Source organism: Girardinichthys multiradiatus, chromosome 4, assembly GCF_021462225.1.
Source record: "Girardinichthys multiradiatus isolate DD_20200921_A chromosome 4, DD_fGirMul_XY1, whole genome shotgun sequence".
Lineage (NCBI taxonomy): Eukaryota > Metazoa > Chordata > Actinopteri > Cyprinodontiformes > Goodeidae > Girardinichthys > Girardinichthys multiradiatus.
The window spans coordinates 47578113-47599393 of NC_061797.1; the positions used below are offsets into that span (position 1 = coordinate 47578113).

Here is a 21281-nt window from a genome sequence, read left to right on the forward strand (position 1 = left end):
TGCGGTCTGGACAAAACACTCTCTGGGTTTGGGGACCCTGGCATAGAAAATACCTGCCTGCAGAAGAAGGTATAGAACATATATGGATGGAATTAAAATGTAGAAAAGAAAGTCTACCTTTAACCCTTAACGGCTGAATTTCTGATTATTTGGTCTGTGCAAAAAACTCTGGCATGGAGGCTTTTTGCAGGGGTGTTAGCATCCATGTCCAAATAAGTGTTCATCGATCTGTCTTTTACCTTTGGCTTGTAAAACCAAAATAAAACATTATGTCCTGCACTTCTATCTAGATTTATCTGGAAAAAAAGAGATGAGACCATTTGTAGTCATGCAAAGAAATGTGACACAGCACAGCAGATAAGACAAATTCCCCAAGAATCCAATAAGTTTGTGAGTAGGAGCTTATTAACAGACTAAAACTGTGCACAGAAAATACTGTGAGGTTATGAAACACGAATGATTCAATGAGATGACCAGCACAGTGGTGGTTATTTTTGCTTCATCTTCCTCCACGTCTCTGTGTACAAGTAACAGTATTACATAGTTTACTTCCTCTTTGATGATGAAATCAGTTTTTTTTCACTCTGCCTACATAGATAAAGTTACGTATTAATTATTGACCTTAAAAGGCTATCTAAGCTACATCGTGAACTGCTTATAAACAAAGAGGAGGTGAACATCAGCAATCGGTTCTTCAGGCAAACATCTTATTAGATTTTCAGCCCTGAAGTGAAACTACGCTGGACCAGCATCATGACTCCAGCTTTTCTTTTCCTCCTCTTCCTTTCAGTGATGGATGTCTGTCTGGTAAGCGTGGGGTTATTAGGTTAAATTCCTCATTGTCATTTTCGGTACCATTTGGTAAGAATCACGATGTTAAGCTGACAGAAATCAAGTTGAACCAAAACAAGGTAATTTGGCAAATATGCTATTTACAATAAATCTGTAAGTTATTGTGGAATCAGACAGACAAGACTAAATTTAAGGTTTTAATTTGTTTGAAACAGATTTATCAGCCAAAACAATTTTATCTATTGTTAAATATGTACATCTGTTCATTTGTGTTGCAGAGTGCACCAGCCGAAGTTAAAAATCTAACTGGTGAGTTGAAAACTAATTCTGACATGTAAGATGTGAACATTTCAAATGTAAAGTTTCTCTTATTTCTCCTTCAGATGAGTTCACAGACAGCGTCCCAAGACCCAAACTTGACATAAGTAAGGCACTGATTTTAAATAAAATTAAAAATAAAGTACCCTGAATTTAATCAAATAAGATGCAACTCACTGAAGAGGTTAAATATTTTAACATTAAGTGGTGGGGAAGAAAATCAAACTTGCAGCTCTAATAATAGATGATTTATAATTCCAGATATTTGCCACTACATACTTCCAAATATTTTCTACATACACATTTTTATTCCCATAACCTGTAAAGTTATACATTTCGTGATTCTGTAACTGAAAAATACTGGATACTGAATTTGTTTATGATCAGAATGAGGAGCCAAAGGTCCCAACTGAATATCTAAAATTTTATTTCTGCTTTTTACACTCCTGATAATATTTTAATGTTTAATTTTTCAGTTTTCAGAAATGCCAAATTGCGGTAATATAAAAAAAATAGGATGCCCTATTAGTTTTTCTTTTCCAATTAAAAATGTTAACATATAAGTCTAAACAAAATGGTATATGGAAAAGAAAGTTATTTAAATCATAACAACAAAATTAAACCTTGTTTTAGTAATTAAACAATGAGATACTTCTGGTGGCTATATATACGTCTGTGACATTAGCCTTCAGGTGTGAGAAGACTGAGAGCTTTCTTGCTAATTCATGTCATCACACAACATCTAAGTGAGATGGGGCCAAAATAGGTCAGTTTTAGACGTATTTGTCCAAAGAACATTTTTCCAGAATTCCTTGTGTGTGTTCTCTGGAAAACTTTAGTCTGGCCTTCATGTTTCTTTTAGAAAGGAAAGGTTTCCTTCTTGCATACCTTCCATTAAGTTAAACTTGTGCAGTCTCTTTATGTGTGGAAAAAGATAGACTTTCACATCAGAATTACCAGTTACCTGCTGTATGTACCGTGATGGCATTATGGGTTACTGGGAGAGTATTGTGCAGTCTGCTTAAAGGTGAACATGATTGAACAACCAGACCTGGACATGTTGGATTTGCTTTGAGTGTTGTTTATAAATTCTTTTCAGACCATTTTACAGATTTTAATGTTTAGTTAGATTGTTTAGATTTTATTTTATTACTTCAATTCTTCAATGTCATTAAAACTCACATAAATTGATGCGTCCAGCTATGTTAAAAAACTCCTATCCTTATCTTTTTTAATTAATCTAACATAAATATTTTTTTTTGGTACAGAAATTCCTGTGCTGCATGGAGACATTGCTGTACCAGATACCTTTTTCAAGAATGCACACCAATGTACCGCCAGAGGCTGCAAGTGGCCCAAATCCGGACTTTACGTCTACGTGCCGTATTACATCTCACCGTACTTCTGTAAGAACTTCTAACTTTAAGATATAAACTAGTTATTTTAAAAACATGATTGCCAGAGTTTTAAGAAAAACTTTTTAAATGTATCTTTAAATTATCTGTAGCTAGAAAACAGCAGAGCATCATCCTTAGAGGGCTGCAGAGCTTCCACCAGACCACCTGCATTCGTTTTATCCCCTGGGATTCTGGTGTTCGAGATTACATCTTTTTCTTTTCTCAGCCAAACTCTGGGTGGGAAAACACACCAACACACACACCTCTGTTACTACTTAAGGCCTCGCACTCTGGGCCTTCATGTGGTATTGACTATTGTTTGCCTGCTCTATACTTTGTCTCTGTGTCTCATTCACAAGACAAATCTATCTATCTATCTATCTATCTATCTATCTATCTATCTATCTATCTATCTATCTATCTATCTATCTATCTATCTATCTATCTATCTATCTATCTATCTATCTATCTATCTATCTATCTATCTATCTATCTAGTTAAATCTGTCAGGGGTAGGAATAATTTTGCAGGGCTTAATGGTATATTAAGCCCTCTTTGTGGATCATTAAAGTCTACACCAGTAGAATACTTTCTGTTTTTCTTCTGGTCTCTATGTGGGACATGTCAGGTGTTGGTCCTACCTGGGTCGCCAAAAGGGAAAACAGTACATCTCCCTTGAGAAAAAAGGATGTGTAAACTACTCTACTGTGCAGCATGAGATTCTTCACGCTCTGGGCTTCAACCATGAGCAGGTCCGCTCAGACAGAGACAAATACGTCCGGATTCTCTTCGACAACATTCAGCAAAGTAAACAGCTGAACTTTCATCAGTTTGTTAAGTCGTGCAAAAGAATGATTACTTTGAAATACTGTAATTGTAAATAATACTTGTTTTAACATGTATTAAAATTATCTCCTGATTTATAAATAGAACAGCAGTACAATTTCAGAAAGGTGCCGACAAACAACTTGGGAACTCCCTACGACTTTAACTCTGTCATGCATTACCACAAGTGAGTCTAATTTAAGATACATTCTTTCTTCTGTAAAACGCTTTTTAAAAACACATTTGATGCTCTAAATGATTTGTTTGTGGTGTACAAGGACATTTTCAGCTTTCATGGTTTCCTCTTCAGGGTTAGGTTTGTCTTAGCAGAGTTTTCAGTTTTCAACATCAAAGTTTAAAAATTCAAAACTAAATAGAAAGTAAGTTTAATTACTATTTAACACAGTTTGTTGTTGAGGTGAAACTTTTAGTTATTTTTCCTCATGAGAGAAATACTCCTCTTCTTCAGCTTCTATTAGTTGTGGTGTACTCCAAGCCTCTGGTTTAGGTCGTCTTTTGTTTTTTGTTGGGTTTCTTTGGATTCTGTTTTGCTGATGCACAGTAAATCTTTTTGTTGTTAGGGCAGTGAGATCTAAACATATTTTCCTTGCAAAGCAAATCTCTCTGTCCCACTTTGGTTAATTGTATACAACATTTCAACTAATTCAGAACATTCTGACCCAATGAAAGGAGGACTAAAATCCTTGTATTTGGAAATCATATCCAAATAATTAATTTCTGATGTCGCCATCCCTCTTGCAACCCATTGTTCTTCCAACGTTAAAAATGTTGAGTGTTTTTAAATCCCTCAATCCAACGTCCTTTGCTTATCTGAGATCAGGTCTCACATGGTAACGGATTTAGGAGGAAAACCTTAGCCTCCCTCCACCACCCAGACTTTCCACCTCATTCTGGCCATAAGGGATGTATAGTCCCTTCTCGCCATGCTGTGGGGTCTCTTTTCATTGGGACATGTAAGGAACACCTGTAGGAGGCACCCAGGAGGCATCCGGATCAGATGCAGCGGCTCTACTCTGAGCCTCTCCTCTGTATGATGGAGCTCCTCACACTATCTCTTAGGGTGAGCTTGGAAACCCTATGATGTGCGCTTATTCTGGCAGCTTGTATTGAGCATCTTGTTCTTTCAGTCATGATCCATAGACACACCGAAGTAGTGCCACATTACTGAAGACGAAGCCCAATCAGTCTATCTATTTTCCACTCCCATCATCACTCGTGATCAAAACCCAAAATGTTTGAACCTTTTACCTGTTTTTATATTTTTCTTTAAAAGGTGGAAAAGCAAATGAGTACAACGGTCAAGTTTTTATTGTTTGTTCGATTGCTGAAAAGACAAAAATGATATTTTCCATCTTCAAAAATGTATTCATTCCTTCATCACCTCTAGATTTGATTACTTTAATTCGCTATTATCCTTGGAAAGACATCTGCTTGTCACCACAGTTTTTAGAAGATTTGCACTGTCCATTTTTTGTTACTTCTAGGACTGCTCTGCTTACTTTAAAGTTTAACATGGTTTCATATCAAATAATCCTCAACCTGTAAATCCTAGGTTCTACCACATATTCATTTGAGGTTGCTGGGTCTAAGTAGTCTTTTAAATTGCCTCTGAAACCCTTTTATACACAGACGTTTATTCAAAATATATTGTTTTTTTGCCTACATCTTTTTTAACGGGGTGTTAGCTTCCTTTTTCAGAATGTCTTTCATTATTTCTATTCGTATTTATTTTACCATTTTTACTTTAGTATACTTGTTTCATTTTTTTTATTAACTTTTTGATAAATTGTAATGATCTTTCTTCTGTCTTGTTAGTGCTAAATGTGCTGTAGAAATACAGTGTGACATTGGCATTGCTTTGTATCTGCTTGTGTTTTCTATAAGATATGCCTTCTCCAGAAACGGGTTACCAACCATCGAAGCAAAATCAGATCCTAACCTCAAGTTTGGAAACGCCCAGGAAATGAGCGCCAATGACATTGCTCGCATCAACAGGCTTTACAGATGCAGTAAATAAGAAACACCCTTCATTTTTCTTTAACAATCTAAATTTAAAGAAAATACTTTTTTCACGTTAATAATTTCATTCTTTTCATCCAGATACCTCATCGCGACTGCAGTACGCCAAGCATGCAGATGCACAGCACTGAAAGACATCGTCTCGAAGCACCTGTGTCTGCAAACCTTCAAGTCAGAAGATCAGTCAGTGTTTTAACGCTCAGATTTTTGTGAAGGTAAACTGTATACTTTACAGGTTTGAAATTTCTGTTTTGAAAAACTGACCTGTGAATATTATAACCAGAACAAAAACTGCAAAATGGCTTTCTTATGTTTTACAATTGAAGAATAAAATGCTGTATACAAGCTTAAAAGTCTTCAGAGTTGTTTTGTAAAATTATTGATTAAAGTGGCTCTATAAACATCCAGACCCTCAAAAAGTATCAATACTAAAAAGGTATTTTTGTGCTTTTAATCCATACAAGGGAAGCTTTTTAATGCCAATATTTCAGTTTAACTGCGAAAGCAGTGCAAAAAAAATAAAACATTTGATGATATCACACATTAAAACATCAAAAGTACTTTTAATTGGACACTAGCCTCATCAGAACACAAATTCCAGTTACCTGAGATGTGCATATTACCTGCAGATACAACCTCCCTTATAACTTTGTGCATATTTAAAAAAACATAATGATGGTGGATGGGTGAAAGCTCTGCAGCCCCCTGATGATGATGTTGCGCTCTTCCTCAGCTACAGAGAAATTAAAAATAAAGGAAATTTCTGTAAATCTTAATTTTATCAGAGACATTAATGATATCTTATTAGTTTTTTTTACAAGTCATAGGTAAAATCAGAAATCCTTACAGTAAATATCAGAGATGAAGTATGGCATGTAAACGTAACGTCCTGATTTTGGCCACTTGCAGCCTTTGGCGGTGCAAGGGTCTGCATTCCTGCTTAAAGTGTTGGGTTCTGCAATGTCACCATGCAGCACAACGTTTTCTGTAACAGCAAAAAGCAAATGCTTAATGTTTTTAAATCTTGGCTTTTTAAGCTCGACTTGTATAATTAAACAAAAAAGAAACAAACAAACACACATTTGCAGCTCTTTTTGTGGATTCAAGAAACTCCTTGTCCAAACCACAAACATACAAATGTAACTAAGCACAAATTCACACCGGCAATCAGGCTGCATTTATCATCACTATGTTATCTTTATATTTTGAAAATGTGTCTCACGTAAGTTAGCCTTGGGTCTTGGGACAACTTCAGAATCACCCACTGACTCATCTGGATAAAACAGTAAAAAATATCACACATTTAAAAATCACTTCGTCAAATGTTGGGAAATATATTCCACTTACTATTTTGATATTCGTTGTCGACTGGTACACTCTGCAACACAAAGAGAAACTCACAGCTTCAAACATTTTGTAATGCATTTTTCCCTAAAATGCCATTTTTTATCAGAAAACAGGCCATTACTCTTCATCCTAATTTGGATAACTTATTTTAAATCAAACCAAACCTTCTCAGTTCTCTAAAAATCTTTTCAGTTACATCAGCTTGATATTGTGAGGATTTACATGGAGTTTACTGGGAAAACCAAACCAGAGTTTACTGTTGAAATATTAAACTCTGGAGAGTGCAACTCACCACAGAAAGATCTGCCATTGATTGGAAGAGAAGGAAAAGAAGGGCTGGAGACATCATGATGGCTCTCTAAAAGCAAGAACCTTAACAGTGGAAGCAAAATACGCAAACAAGATGCAGCTGTATGGGGTAAGAACGCTGTCAAAAACAATGTGTATGTAAAGATGGATATGTGTGCATATTAGTCAATGGTTGTGCATAAGCAAAATCCAAAAGAGGTATTGTATATTTTCTCTATAAGAATACAAAATAAAATGTTACAGCTTCAAGAAATTACAAACACAAAGTTCAAGATTACAGTTGTGGTTTATTCTTTATGAATACAATATGCTATAATAGTTTGTGAATACGATTTATTTTCTTTGAGAATACGAATCAGCGACTTGGTGTCACGTGATCTCAGGCTCAGGATATAGTGGGTGGAGTTATACAATGATGTACAGTAGGTGGCGCTATGCACCTCTGAATTTGTTGCGAACCGCAAGCAGAAAAAGAAGAAGAAGCAGCAGCACTAGCACTAAGATGACAGACCAAGAGCATATATTAACGACATTAACACATATAAAAACGTTTTAACATTACCTGGCTTTGTACCGTAGTTTCTTGGTCCGTCATCTTGGTGCTAGTGCTGCTGCGTCTTCTTCTTTTTCTGCTTGCGGTTCGCAACAAATTCAGACGTGCATAGCGCCACCTACTGTACATCATTGTATAACTCCACCGACTATATTCTATGTTTTAGTTTTGTATTTCATAAAAATAAGAACAATGCTTTATTTATAATACTCTTGATTTCCTCCCTATCTCCCCTCTGTCCTAATATTCCTTTTAGACTGAATTACCTCCCATTCATTGCACTACGTTTAACGGCGGTGAGGAGTGTGACAGAGCATGCGCAACGCGAATCGACTCACTGTGCTCCACTAACCAGCCTGAGATCACGTGATGCGAAGTCGCCGATGTAAATTCGTATTCTCAAAGAAAATAAATCGTATTCACAAACTGTTATAGCATATTGTATTCACAAAGAATAAACCACAACTGTAATCTTGAACTTTGTGTTTGTAATTTCTTGAAGCTGTAACATTTTATTTTGTATTCTTATAGAGAAAATATACCTCTTTTGGATTTTACTTATGCACAACTATTGACTAATATGCACACATTTCCGTCTTTACATACACATTGTTTTTGACAGCGTTCTTACCCCATACAGCTGATGCTCTGGTCTCCTGTTTATAAGAAGCTCTCTTAAATCCCAAGCAGACCTTTTAAGGTAAGAGTCTGTCACTTTATCTCTGATAGGCTGAGTTTAAAAAAGACATCAGTAAAACCTTTCAGAGGAACAAAACCTCATCACAATGATGTAAGACATTAGTGAAATTGCAAGCATCCTGACCGGATGTTGAAGTCTTGAAATATATGCATATTTACCCAGACCAAGAATAGGCATTTTTTTATTAGCTTTCTGATTTTCAAACAATTTCTTAGCAGCAGTAATAGGAGCATTACACCTAATGCTATAGACCAGAGGTCATTAACTGGCGGACCGCGGTCCGGGGCTGGACCCAGAAGCTGTCCCATCCGGACCCATACCTACAGAAAATCAAAGGGATAATATTTAAAACTTGACGGGCGCTTTTATTTTAACTTGCGTCGCTTTTATAGACTTCACGGTAGCGTCTTAGTGTGTACGGAAAAGGACAGACCAATTGCATGACAGTTAAGCCACACCACGTGATAGCTCTCAGCCAAACAAGTCTGTGCATTCCTGGCGGTAAATATTGTGACTGCAGCAAGTGCAGAGAAGTCAGACAAGGAGGCAAAGTGACACACGACAGTTGAGGAGATACAGACAGCCACGTCTTAGAAAGTAGAGAAAGAGACTAGTGAGACGAAGAAAGGGAGAGTAACAACTGCGCCAGAGAAAGGGAGAAAGACACACAACAGCACTGGAGAGAGTTGAACGAGACTGGTGAGAAAAAAGAAAGGGAGAGTAATGAGTGCACCAGAGAAAGGAAGTCAGGACAGTGCTACAGAGAGCTGAACGAGACGGGTGGGGCAGAGAAACGGAAAGATAAGGAACAGATGGCGCTTTCTAAAAAAAGAAAAGTGGACAGTGAAAATAGGATCTTTAATCCGGAATGGACAGACTCCTTTTTATTCATCCTTCCCGCTGGAAGCACTAAACTAGTGTGTCTCATATGTTCAGAAACCGTAGCACTTGTTAAAAGTGCCAATGATGTGAAACGTCATTATGAGACAAAACATAAATGTTTTGAACATACACACCCAGTCAAATCTGAAGTAAGAGCACAAAAAATAAATTATCTGAGAGCCCAGTATGAGCAGTCCACCAGGATCCTGAGCCACACTTTCACTGCCCAACGAGCTCATGAATGTTCCCTCAGAGTTGCTTGGATTTTGGGTCAACACAAAAAAGCATTTACTGAGGCAGGGGTCAAAGAATGCATGAGTGCAGTAGCTGAAACACTACTTGAAGGGAAACAAAAACAAGAGCTGTGTGATAAAATAAAGCAAATACCTCTATCAGCCTCATCTGCAACAAAAAGAGGTGAAATATTGACCCAGGATGTGCTATCTCAGTTAGATGAAGCCATGCGCAAAGCGCCATGTGTAGGTTTAGCTGTGGATGAGACCACTGACATTTGTGACAACGCTCAGCTGTTAATTTATGTCAGGTTTTTCAACATAGACCAGAAAATATTCTGTGAAGACTTGCTAGGTGTCACTCCCCTTCAGACCAGTACAAGAGGAGAGGACATCTACCTGACCATTAAGAAGATGTTAACAGAAAGAGGAATAGAGCCAAAAAAATAGTTTCCATAACCACAGATGGAGCTCCTGCTATGATAGGGAGAGAAAAAGGAGCTGTTGCAAGACTGAAAGAGGCCAATCCAGATCTAGTAGCATACCATTGCATCATTCACCAGTCTGTCCTCTACACATCCCTGTCAGATGAGTATGCCGAGGTGATGAATATAATGATGAAAATGATCAATTTTCTCAGGGCATCCTCATCCTACCAGCATTGCATGCTAAGAGAATTCCTCAAAGAAGTTAATGCTGATGCTGATGATCATTTGCTTCACAACAATGTGAGATAACTAAGCAAAGGAAGGGTATTAGCACGCTTTTGGTCCTTTAGGAAGGAAGTTGCATCTTTTTTGGCAGAGCTTAGAAGTCACAAGGCAAAACAGTTTTCTCACTTTTTAGAAAATAAGAAATACATGGACAATGTGGCCTTTTTGGTTGATGTTACCTCCCATCTGAATGAACTAAATTTGAGACTACAGGGCAAGGACAATTCTGTCTCTGAGCTGATGACAGCCGTCCGCTCCTTTCAGAGGAAGCTTGAGGTGTTCAAGGAAGACCTGCAGGGAGAGTGTGCCCACTTCCCAGCACTACAAGAACAGGTTCAGGGGGAGCAAGAAGTGTCTTTCTTTGTTGATTTTATTGACAAGCTAATTATAAACTTCAGAAACCGTTTTGACAGCTTCAACTTTGGACCACAGCTCAACTTGTTCATTCAGAACCCATTTCTCATCGCAGATGTCAAGACGTTCTCAGAGGAAGTGGCATAGCTCTTTAAATGGGTAGATCGTGGGCCTCTCCAGATGCAGTTGATTGATCTTGTTGAAGTATAATAAATCTAATATGCTTACTGATTATTGAGCTGTGTTATTGCATAATCACAACAGAGTTAGGGGTGATGGAAGAGGAGGCTTCTCAAACTGGTTTAGACCAGAGTGCCTGAGCAGTTAAAAGGGGGGGGGGGGGGGGGGGGGGGGTGCAGCAGTATAGAAGAGCATGTCTATTGTTGGAAAATATTCATGCTATGCTTAAAGGATCTGAATTGCTATGCTCAAGTATGTTTAATAATGTGTGAAATAAAATGTATTGTGTAACTCTGTGTGTGTTTGACTTGGATATCATTTGCTCAGTAACAAGAAGATATTTTTGGATGTGTCTCTGTAAGATCTGCCCTACGACAAGAAGATATTTGTAGAAAAACAGGAAGTGCTGAAAAGTCATGTCAGAAGTGCCAGACAGCTCTGAAACTCGATTAAAATGTATGTTTTTCTTTGTAATGTACATGCCTTGATTTTGAATAAAAACTACTGTTTTGGGGGAAGTCATCAGAAGTTTCGGAAGGATTCGGACGATCTTCTCCCTGTACAGGCATCTAAAGACTGCAGTCTCCGTGTTTCTTTTATTACTTTGTTTTATTAGTAACAGTATAGGAGGTCTTAGCTTTACCAAACAAACAAACACGCAGGAGTTCCTGGGATCAAATTTCCCCTTTTGAAGTCTTTTAAGAGACTTCAATCTCCAAGCAGATGTGGCCCTGAAAGAGCAGTTTGAAAGAACTGACCCTCCCTCTTTCTGGCTTCAAATGGTCCCTGAAACAACCTTCTCAGGTCTAAAGAAAGTAGCCATATACAACCTGACGATGTTTGGCTACACACACAACTGTGAAGCAGCTTTTTCTGCAATGAACCTTATCAAAACTAAATGCCATTCAAGACAGAGTGAATGAGAGTGAGTTTTTGTTTTTTATTAAATCATTTTTGCACTTACCATCACGTTGCCTGCTCGTCTGCATTCTGGGGTCCTATATCTCGCAAGCCATAACACTAAGCAGCTCTTTCAGCAGCTGGATGTGGCTGCCATAGTGCAGGAAGGACCGCATCAGAAGGTTCTTCCTCATATCCTCCAAGAAAGCTCTACAATAAAACCTATAAATGTACAATATTGCCGATACATAGATGTTTCACTTCATTTATATTTCTTCTTTCTGTCTTTATAGTGTACATATTTGTTGTTACAAATAGTTGTACCATTCAGTTTCATATTTAGCATTTATTTTTTAGTTGCTTTGCTCGCACTTTTTGTTATTATTAATTTACTTTAAATTATTTTCCTAGACGTGCACTTTTTTACTCTGTCTTAGTAGTGTTTATTTTCAATTTCTCTCTAATGGGATGAATAAGGTCTTATCTAGCAAAGGACACGGACTCTTGAGGGCAAGGAGGATTGTGGAATGTAAAGCATTTAAATAACGATAAAAAGTAATTAATTTGCTGTTGTCGTAAAGAGAGGACCTCCAGACACCCACATGGAATGACAAAATAAGACTCTGTGGGTCCAGTAAAACATATACCTGAACTCTGTCTCAAAGCTGCTTGATGGGTCTCCATGTTTGATAGTACAAATTTAAAGGCAAATTAAATTTATAAAAACTAACTGGTGGGAGCATTGATAAAAGCATGGTTTTGTGGATTTGTGCAAAAAAGAGCTTGAACACCTTGAAGAACTTCAACTCTACGGTACCATCTAAATGCGAAGCATGTTGCACTGGAGCTGTGGTCCGAACAAGAGTCTGTTGGCAGCCCAAACTTGATCAAATGATTGGCTTCATGACCAAAATTTTACTTAAAATGGCATTTTAACTTTAGGTCTCATCCATTTTTGCCTGGGATATTTTCTGTTTCTTTTTCTACTGTTTTGAATTGAAATGCAATTAAATGTGTTTTTCCAGGCTTTAAAAGGGCTCACGTTTACAATATTCATGTCTGTGTCTGTTATTCATTTCAGTCGTCCACTAAAGTCCATTTAGATTAAAAGTGTTGCCTCTTGGGATGCAATTAAAATTTGATTTATTAAGATTAATTCATTACAAAGCCTCTAATTAATTAGATTTTTTTTTAAGTCCCACCCTTATTCACTTTGCACAGGCTCCACAGGGACACAAGACTAAAAACCAAACAGACAATCACTCATTCATAAGGCCACTCCAGTGAGAACCAACATGCATGTGTGAGGAAGCAGGAGTACTCTGAGGGTAGCCACACGCACCCAGGGGGAACAAGCAGGAAATCTTGATGACCTAACTGTCACAGAATGGGGTAAAGGCAGGGGGAGCGGTTAAAGCTCACCAGGCCTATCATGGTGATGTTTATCTAGGGCTAGACTAAAAAAAATACTATCATCTGAATCAAATAAATCCACTGATCAGGCTTCTAAAGATCAATATTCAATTTCAAAGCTACCCACTATATTAGCTGGAGAAAATATGGGAAAAATATAATAAAGAGTGAGAGAAACTCTGGACCCGACACTAGGCCCGTTTGAATTGGCTAATGTGGGTCTTTTCTTTTGAACAGAGTTTAAAGAAAGTTTTTTATTGACTGTGTTTAATGTCATTTTGCTGTTACGTATGCAAAATGCACTTTTCTTTTGATCAGAGTTTAAAAGTAGAAGCTACAGTACAAAGTAAAAGCTTTTTGTTTGTGACCATATTTACTACAGAGGCAGCTTGTACTCAATTCATGTTAGGTCCACCAGAAAGGGCTGTGCTTTTGACATGAACTTTTTTTAGCTGCAGATGCATCCTTTACTACAAATGTTCAAGTGTACACTAAAGACATGCTATGTGGAATTATGTTTTTTAAGAATTATGTTTAACCGTGTGGTAAAAGCCCATCAATTATTCTGACAATTAATCAAGTTAAAAAGTATTTTTTTTTTAGAAATAGAAATACATAAAAAAGAAAATGCAAGTAAAGGTTTTTTAAAATAAAAAATAAACATTTTATTGTTTAAAATGCAATAACATACTGTGATATAGTTGCATCAGTTTTATTGTTTCCCTTGTTTCTCTGTGGTACATAGCTTATTGGCAGCGGTGCACTGGGACAATAATACAGGCTGGGAAATTGATACTATCCCAGCAGGCCACCACTTGCAAATTAAGGCAAACCACCAAGCTCACTTTGAATGCGCAACGTCTGCACACGTCATCAACTGAATACCTACAAAATAAATGTTTCTGCTGTGGTGCAATATTATGTACTCAAAACACATAAACTGAAATCATATCCACCTACATTATGTTATGTATAAACCCTTTTAAACTCACTCAATCTTAGTATCTTACAAGAAATTATTCGGAATTATTCTTTGACTCGTCTGATTTGGGTGGTCCTGAAAAATAAAATCCTTGGAGTGAGGGCGGGAAAAATAATCAAATGGCTTCTCTTATCTTTCATGTCTATCACCAGTGGTGGTTCTTGACTAAATTTGCCAGGGTGAGGCCAATGTTTTTTCTGGGGGCCACAGTTTATTTTACTAAACAAAGACAGCTTACTAAACAACATTGAGAATTAATCATCCAGAAGATTGTTTTTTATTCAGCAACTCATTCTTTTGAATATAAAATATTATTTTATTAAAATAAAGTTTAATCTGCTCTTTTGATCTTGTATTGTGTTTGTTGGTCTGAAGGTATGCCAATTATTGTTCTTAGTTATTTGTAAGACTAACTTTACCTCATTTCCAGGTTCCTCAAGATAAACCTTGGTTCTTAAACATACAGGGGTTGGACAATGAAACTGAAACACCTGTCATTTTAGTGTGGGAGGTTTCATGGCTAAATGGACCAGCCTGGTAGCCAGTCTTCATTGATTGCACATTGCACCAGTAAGAGCAGAGTGTGAAGGTTCAATTAGCAGGGTAAGAGCACAGTTTTGCTCAAAATATTGAAATGCACACAACATTATGGGTGACATACCAGAGTTCAAAAGAAGACAAATTGTTGGTGCACGTCTTGCTGGCGCATCTGTGACCAAGACAGCAAGTCTTTGTGATGTATCAAGAGCCACAGTATCCAGGGTAATGTCAGCATACCACCTAGAAGGACGAACCACATCCAACAAGATTAACTGTGGACGCAAGAGGAAGCTGTCTGAAAGGGATGTTCGGGTGCTAACCCGGATTGTATCCAAAAAACATAAAACCACGGCTGCCCAAATCACGGCAGAATTAAATGTGCACCTCAACTCTCCTGTTTCCACCAGAACTGTCCGTCGGGAGCTCCCCAGGGTCAGTATACACGGCCGGGCTGCTATAGCCAAACCTTTGGTTACTCATGCCAATGCCAAACGTCGGTTTCAATGGTGCAAGGAGCGCAAATCTTGGGCTGTGGACAATGTGAAACATGTATTGTTCTCTGATGAGTCCACCTTTACTGTTTTCCCCACATCCGGGAGAGTTACGGTGTGGAGAAGCCCCAAAGAAGCGTACCACCCAGACTTTGCATGCCCAGAGTGAAGCACGGGGGTGGATCAGTGATGGTTTGGGCTGCCATATCATGGCATTCCCTTGGCCCAATACTTGTGCTAGATGGGCGCGTCAATGCCAAGGAATACCGAACCATTCTTGAGGACCATGTGCATCCAATGGTTCAAACATTGTATCCTGAAGGTGGTGCCGTGTATCAGGATGACAATGCACCAATACACACAGCAAGATTAGTGAAAGATTGGTTTGATGAACATGAAAGTGAAGTTGAACATCTCCCATGGCCTGCACAGTCACAAGATCTAAATATTATTGAGCCACTTTGGGGTGTTTTGGAGGAGCGAGTCAGGAAACGTTTTCCTCCACCAGTATCACGTAATGACCTGGTCACTATCCTGCAAGAAGAATGGCTTAAAATCCCTCTGACCACTGTGCAGGACTTGTATATGTCATTCCCAAGACGAATTGATGCTGTATTGGCCGCAAAAGGAGGCCCTACACCATACTAATACATTATTGTGGTCTAAAACCAGGTGTTTCAGTTTCATTGTCCAACCCCTGTAGATTACACTGAATGGTAATGTTGCATCACTCTATTGGTCATGGTTTTTAACCACTTTTATTGATTCCCTTGTTCCTTTATTTGTATATTGGTCATTAGTTTTCTTTATTCCTTCATTTTGCTTGGTAGTTGTAGTTGAATTGTTCTAGCCTAGTAAAGAGTTTGTTAAATGAAATGTCTTGAATTATTTTTGTTAAGAAATTGTGAGAATGTATTCCATGTGTGTGCAGAGTTTCCTGTTCAGTAGTGCCAGAGCTCATTTCACCCTTTCATCTATTGTCCTAATACCATCACCATATTGGCCTGGTATTCACAGGAAAATACTTGACAGACCAAATGGTTAATTCAATATTAAATAACATAATCACAACCCTGCACCCCCTGCTCCCTCTTCACAATACCAATAGCATACAATAAAGTTGGTCAGCGGCAGGAAGCATGAAGAACTCTAAAATGTCCTGGTAGACAGCTGTGTTGACCTCGGACCTCAGAAAACGCAGCGGACCAACACCAGCAGATGACATGGCACCACAACCCATCACTGACTGTGGAAACTTTACAGTGGACCTCAAGCAACGTGGATTCTCTCTCTCTCCTCTCTTCCTCCAGACTCTGGGACCTTGATTTCCAAAGGAAATTTAACATTTACTTTCATCATAGAACATAACTTTGGACCACTCAGCAGCAGCCCAATCCTTTCAGTCTTTAGTCCAGGCAAGATGCTTCTGACGCCGTCTCTTGTTCAAGAGTGGCTTGTCACAAGAAATGCGACGGCTGAAACCCATGTCTTGCATACGTCTGTGGGTGGTGGTTCTGGAAGAACCGACTCCAGCTGCAGTCCACTCTTTTTGAATGGATTTTGTTTCACAATCCTCTCCAGGGTGCGGTTATCCCTATTGCTTGTACATTTTTTTCTACCACATCTTTCTTGGGCTTGGACTCTGTGAACAGCCAGCCTCTTTAGCAATGGCGTTTTGTGTCTTACCCTCCTTGGTCAACGAGTCAATGGTCGTCTTTTGGACAACTGTCAAGTCAGCCATCTTTCCCATGATTGTGTAGCTTCCAGAACTAGACTGAGAGACCATTTAAAGGCCTTTGCAGGTGTTTTGAGTTACGTAGCTGATTAGCGTGTGGCAGCAGGTGTCTTCAATTTTAACCTTTTCGCAATATTCAAATTTTAGGAGATACTGAATTTAGAGTTTTCACTAGTTATTAATAGACAAGTTTCACTTTTTGAATGGAATTACTGAAATATTTTTTGTTTTTCCTGATATTCTAATTTTATGACCAGCACCTGCATATGTATCAGTGAGCCTAAATCAACAATGAAGTTAAAAAAATGGTAACAGTAGCTGCAGTAACAGCTCAGCACATTACAAATAAACATAGAAGTGAGCAGGAAAATAAGTAAGTAAAACAGTGCAAGTAAAGTACAAATGCAGTGTGAAGAGTATGAAGCCTGGAGATTCTCTTGGTGTTTATAGTTCAATATAATTGCTTGAACGGATGAACATGGTGCCTTCAGGCATCTGAAAATTGTACCCAAGCATGAATCAGACTAGTGGAGGTCCCAATGTCACTTCCTGATATCTTGGCTGATTTCTCTTTCTCATTTTTCTCAGATAATTTAGAAATGTCCAAAAAAAACCATAAAGTTTAAATGACATGTTTCAACTGTATTGCATAGAAAATTATGATTTTAATGTATTTTTGGTCTCTTTTATTGGAGGAAATATTCAGTTCTCAGTAGGTATGTGTGTTTTGTTTTGTAATAGTTTTTTTTCTTGGTCATTGGGTGCTTTTTTCATAGCTGCAGAATTAATTGTGACCACCTGTATGTACTGTAAACAGTTGCAGCAATTTGCTGGCTGGAGCATAATAATGTGATAATGCAATGCAAAGCAAGAAAGACTTTACTGAACTTACATTACAAAATATAATGTTGCTGCCCATCAGTCTGGGAAGGACTGCAAGATCATTTCCAAATTATATGAAGTTCATAATTCTACAGAGAGAGAAAGGCATTATTCACAAGTGGAAAATATTACGGAAAGCTTCACTTTGAGTTTCCAATGCAGATTCTCACAAGCATTCAGCTGCTGCCACACCCAAAAAATGTATCTGGAATCCTGACTGTCCTCTGCTGATCATTACTCCAGTCAGTCATCTTTATACTCACCTAGTTTGTCCTCCATCGATTAAAATTCTTGGCGATAACTTCAACAATTCAGGTTAGATAAACAACAATATATTTACAATTATCCCAACTATCAATTGGACTCAAAGTAATCCACCTCCCCCTTTCTTAGACTCCTTCAGGGACCACTTGAAGCAAATTACAGCATTCATCAATATGATGCATTTTATAACTGGTTCTCAGCATCTGGCTGCACTCTGGGTCAAAACAAGCTTACAAAGATGACATGTTTGGCCTCAGTTGGCATGTTTAATTTTAAAGTTCATGCAGGACAATAAAAAAGATGGAACAAGTACGGCTTGTTTAGTAGGGTTGAAGGAAACCTTTTTACTGTAAAACAATGTTGTAACATGATTTAGGTTTGCAGAGTTGTATCTTCTGGAACAATGACCTTTAGAAAAAGTAAAAATGTTTCACATACTTCTGTATGTACTTAGTATATATAAATATAGTAAATATATTTGTCGGCTTGCTGTCAAAAGTTTACGCAGTTCTTATTATTCTGATTTGATGGCTGGTTACGTTGACGGTTGTGATTGGTTTTTGCTCAGAACGTCATCTGCAGCAGTGAATTGTGGGTAATATACTTTGGCGAAGTATATTACCCACAATTCACAATTCACTGCTGCAGGGCTTCGCCGAAGGGCGGATTGAGGGCACAAAGGGGGCGGGGCTAAGGACCACTCTGGAGCATTGGGACACACTACGCACTCGAACCATCAACGGGAACGCGCAATTCAGGGACACAAGGGTGGAAGTGTGAGTATAGGGACATGGCCTGTTTTCCATAAGTGTGCACCTTTGAACTCTACATAACCTCTACATAATCTGTAACTAAAACTTAGATGACTCAATGTTCTTTTGAAATTCTTTAGGAGGAATATGACCATTTAAGAGGAAGCTGCAAGAGATCTCTTTGGGGAAGTATAGTAAGAAAACTGTTTTGAAAGTATTAAGAAAAACCACAAAGGACACCAAAGCATTAAGTGGATCTTCTAATGTTGTTAGCTTTGTATAGTGGTAAGACATTTTATAAGTGACATTAAACATAAACTACAGTATGTTAAAAAGGAGACATTTTTGTTAATTCCACATGAATAACAACTCGTCATTTCTCATCTCGCTTTTACTATGTACTGACTGCACCATAAAAACAGACCTAAGATTTTTTCCCCCACACTAAGCTTTCAATAAATAACAGCAGATTACACTTCAGTACCTACCAAAGTAAATTAGCGTAACTCGAATGAAGCATTTGACTCCTATTGTTGGTCTTTCTGTATCCTGCACTGGTGCCCTGTGTTTATTCAGACTTTCAAAGACTTGGTGGAAAGGGCACCTCCTGGACTCTCTGTGGTCCTGCCACGGGATTAATATGAATATTATGCTAGCCTGGAACGGACTTCAGAATTAAAATCAGTATTAATGTCATGTTGTTGGACTTCGTTGGGAGTCAAAGCACTTGCTTAACAAGTTTAAGGTTTTTATACTGTGACTTGCAAAACCATTCATATCACCTTTTGCATTTTTCATGTTATAACCACAACCTTTAAAGTATTTTATTGGGATTTAATATGATAGGTCAACACAAAGAACTACATGGATGTAGCTCCTTTAGGCGTTTCATCTAAATAGAAAGAACAGATAAACTCTGAGCCAGTTTTCCCGGTTAGAGTCTGAAAGAGAGCACATTTAATTAGTCACAGTAAAAGCTAATGTTGTTAGCTATGTATAGGAGAGAGACATGGTTAAACACTGAAAGACTAGGCCAAGTGGATCATCGGTAGAGGGTGAGCATTAAGTTGTTGCCAGCAGAAGCTTGGACGATGCCCCCCTCCTTAAAGGTGTCACAGGTAGACACAGAGTCAGGTGAGGTGTAGCTTCTAGGTAGAGAAAAGAGAGAACAAAGTTAAAAGCTGAAATAACAGCAAATAATGCAAAATTGGAGAGTAGTGTGAGAACGTAGCGAAGAGGGTGAAAGTGATCATTATGTCCTGCAGCCTAAGCCAATAGCAGCATAACTACAGAGATAGCCGATAGCAGATATACTCTATATTGAGCTGCAGTTGCTGCTAAATACATCTTGCATAATTTAATACTGTGTACATTTCAGTAACATTATTGTTGTTTTCTGCAGGTGTACAAGCAGTCTTATCTTGTATTCTCTTTATCTTATTCTTATCTCCTGCTTCTCTCCCTTTCTTGCTTCTCTTTTTCCCTTTTTGTTTCTGTCTCCTTGTCTAATGCAATTGAAATAATCCCAAAGCAATTTCTAATAATGTTTTTTATATATATCAAGTGGAGCATTATTGCGATAGCGATAGCACTTGTGAAAATAAATCTGTTGAGAGACAAAAGAGTGCTACTCTGCTGGACAGGACACATTAAAAACACCTGCACACATTTTTATTTGAACACCATAAAAACTAATTTCAAACTATAGAAGCCACAATTAAATAATAATATCTTGCAATTAAAATAGGTGACTCAATAAAAATGTGAATATTATTGCCTTTTTACAGTTACAATTACATCCTGTCTGCTTTTTTTTCCTACAAAGAAATGGGCTTTCATCCTGTTGACTGAAAAAAGTGAATTATGTAACAGGGCAAATAGAGGGAATTTTCCCCTTTACAAATCTGCCACGACACAGCTGAGCAACCCAGCCCACCACTGTTATCAGATTGTCAGAATAAAACATATACAAGCAAATAAATATATAAATGCATAAACAAAACTGAGAATGATTTTCTTTTGTGTTGACATTTGTTACGTCTAATCCAAAGTGTTGGTAAACCTAGTCTTGCAACATTTGTCAGAAGTTTTAATTGTATAACCAGGACTGTATAAAAGCACTCCACCTCAGTCCTTATTTTTAATGATTTACAACATAATTTGGAACAATTACTGTTTAGACCAGAAATTATGAATACTGTTTTACTATACGTTTTCCTAATAATCTTGCTACCATTCCAACACTGAAAAGCAAAAGATTTGCAGAACACTAATTGTGAACTAATTAGCGAGTACAGGACAGTTTGAAAGCCCAAACAACCACATATTTAGTGAAAAACAAACAGTTTATCAGCCCATACCTAATGTGAAGAACATTAGGGGATTGTTTTGCAGAGACTGGACTTGCGAACCTCATTAAGTGGATCCTGAACATCTCTTTATGCCAATGTATTCCAGAGACAAATGTTAGGCCTTCTCTCCAACACCTGAAACTTGGTGCCAAATTTGGACCAACCTGGGTCATCAATAGAAATATTATGCCACACATAGCAGCAAATCTAGAACAGAACAGCGAACAATAGAAAACATGGTGATGCAATGAACTTAAGTCCAGAAGCCAACATGATTGAAATGCTTCCAAAGAAGTGCCATTATTAAGTAATCTTACAAAATTATGTT

General features: G+C 37.8%; 1 protein-coding gene across 1 annotated transcript; it reads left to right on the top strand.

Moving 5' to 3' along the window:
• Nucleotides 1-699: 699 nt before the first annotated feature.
• LOC124866674 (hatching enzyme 1.2-like) lies at nucleotides 700-5713 on the top strand. The gene is made up of 9 exons (XM_047362561.1): nucleotides 700-807; nucleotides 1071-1101; nucleotides 1176-1217; nucleotides 2379-2516; nucleotides 2618-2744; nucleotides 3136-3314; nucleotides 3438-3519; nucleotides 5238-5362; nucleotides 5454-5713. The coding sequence occupies exons 1-9, from the start codon at nucleotides 754-756 to the stop codon at nucleotides 5501-5503; spliced, it is 828 nt and encodes a 275-aa protein (XP_047218517.1). The 5' UTR covers nucleotides 700-753; the 3' UTR covers nucleotides 5504-5713.
• Nucleotides 5714-21281: the final 15568 nt, after the last annotated feature.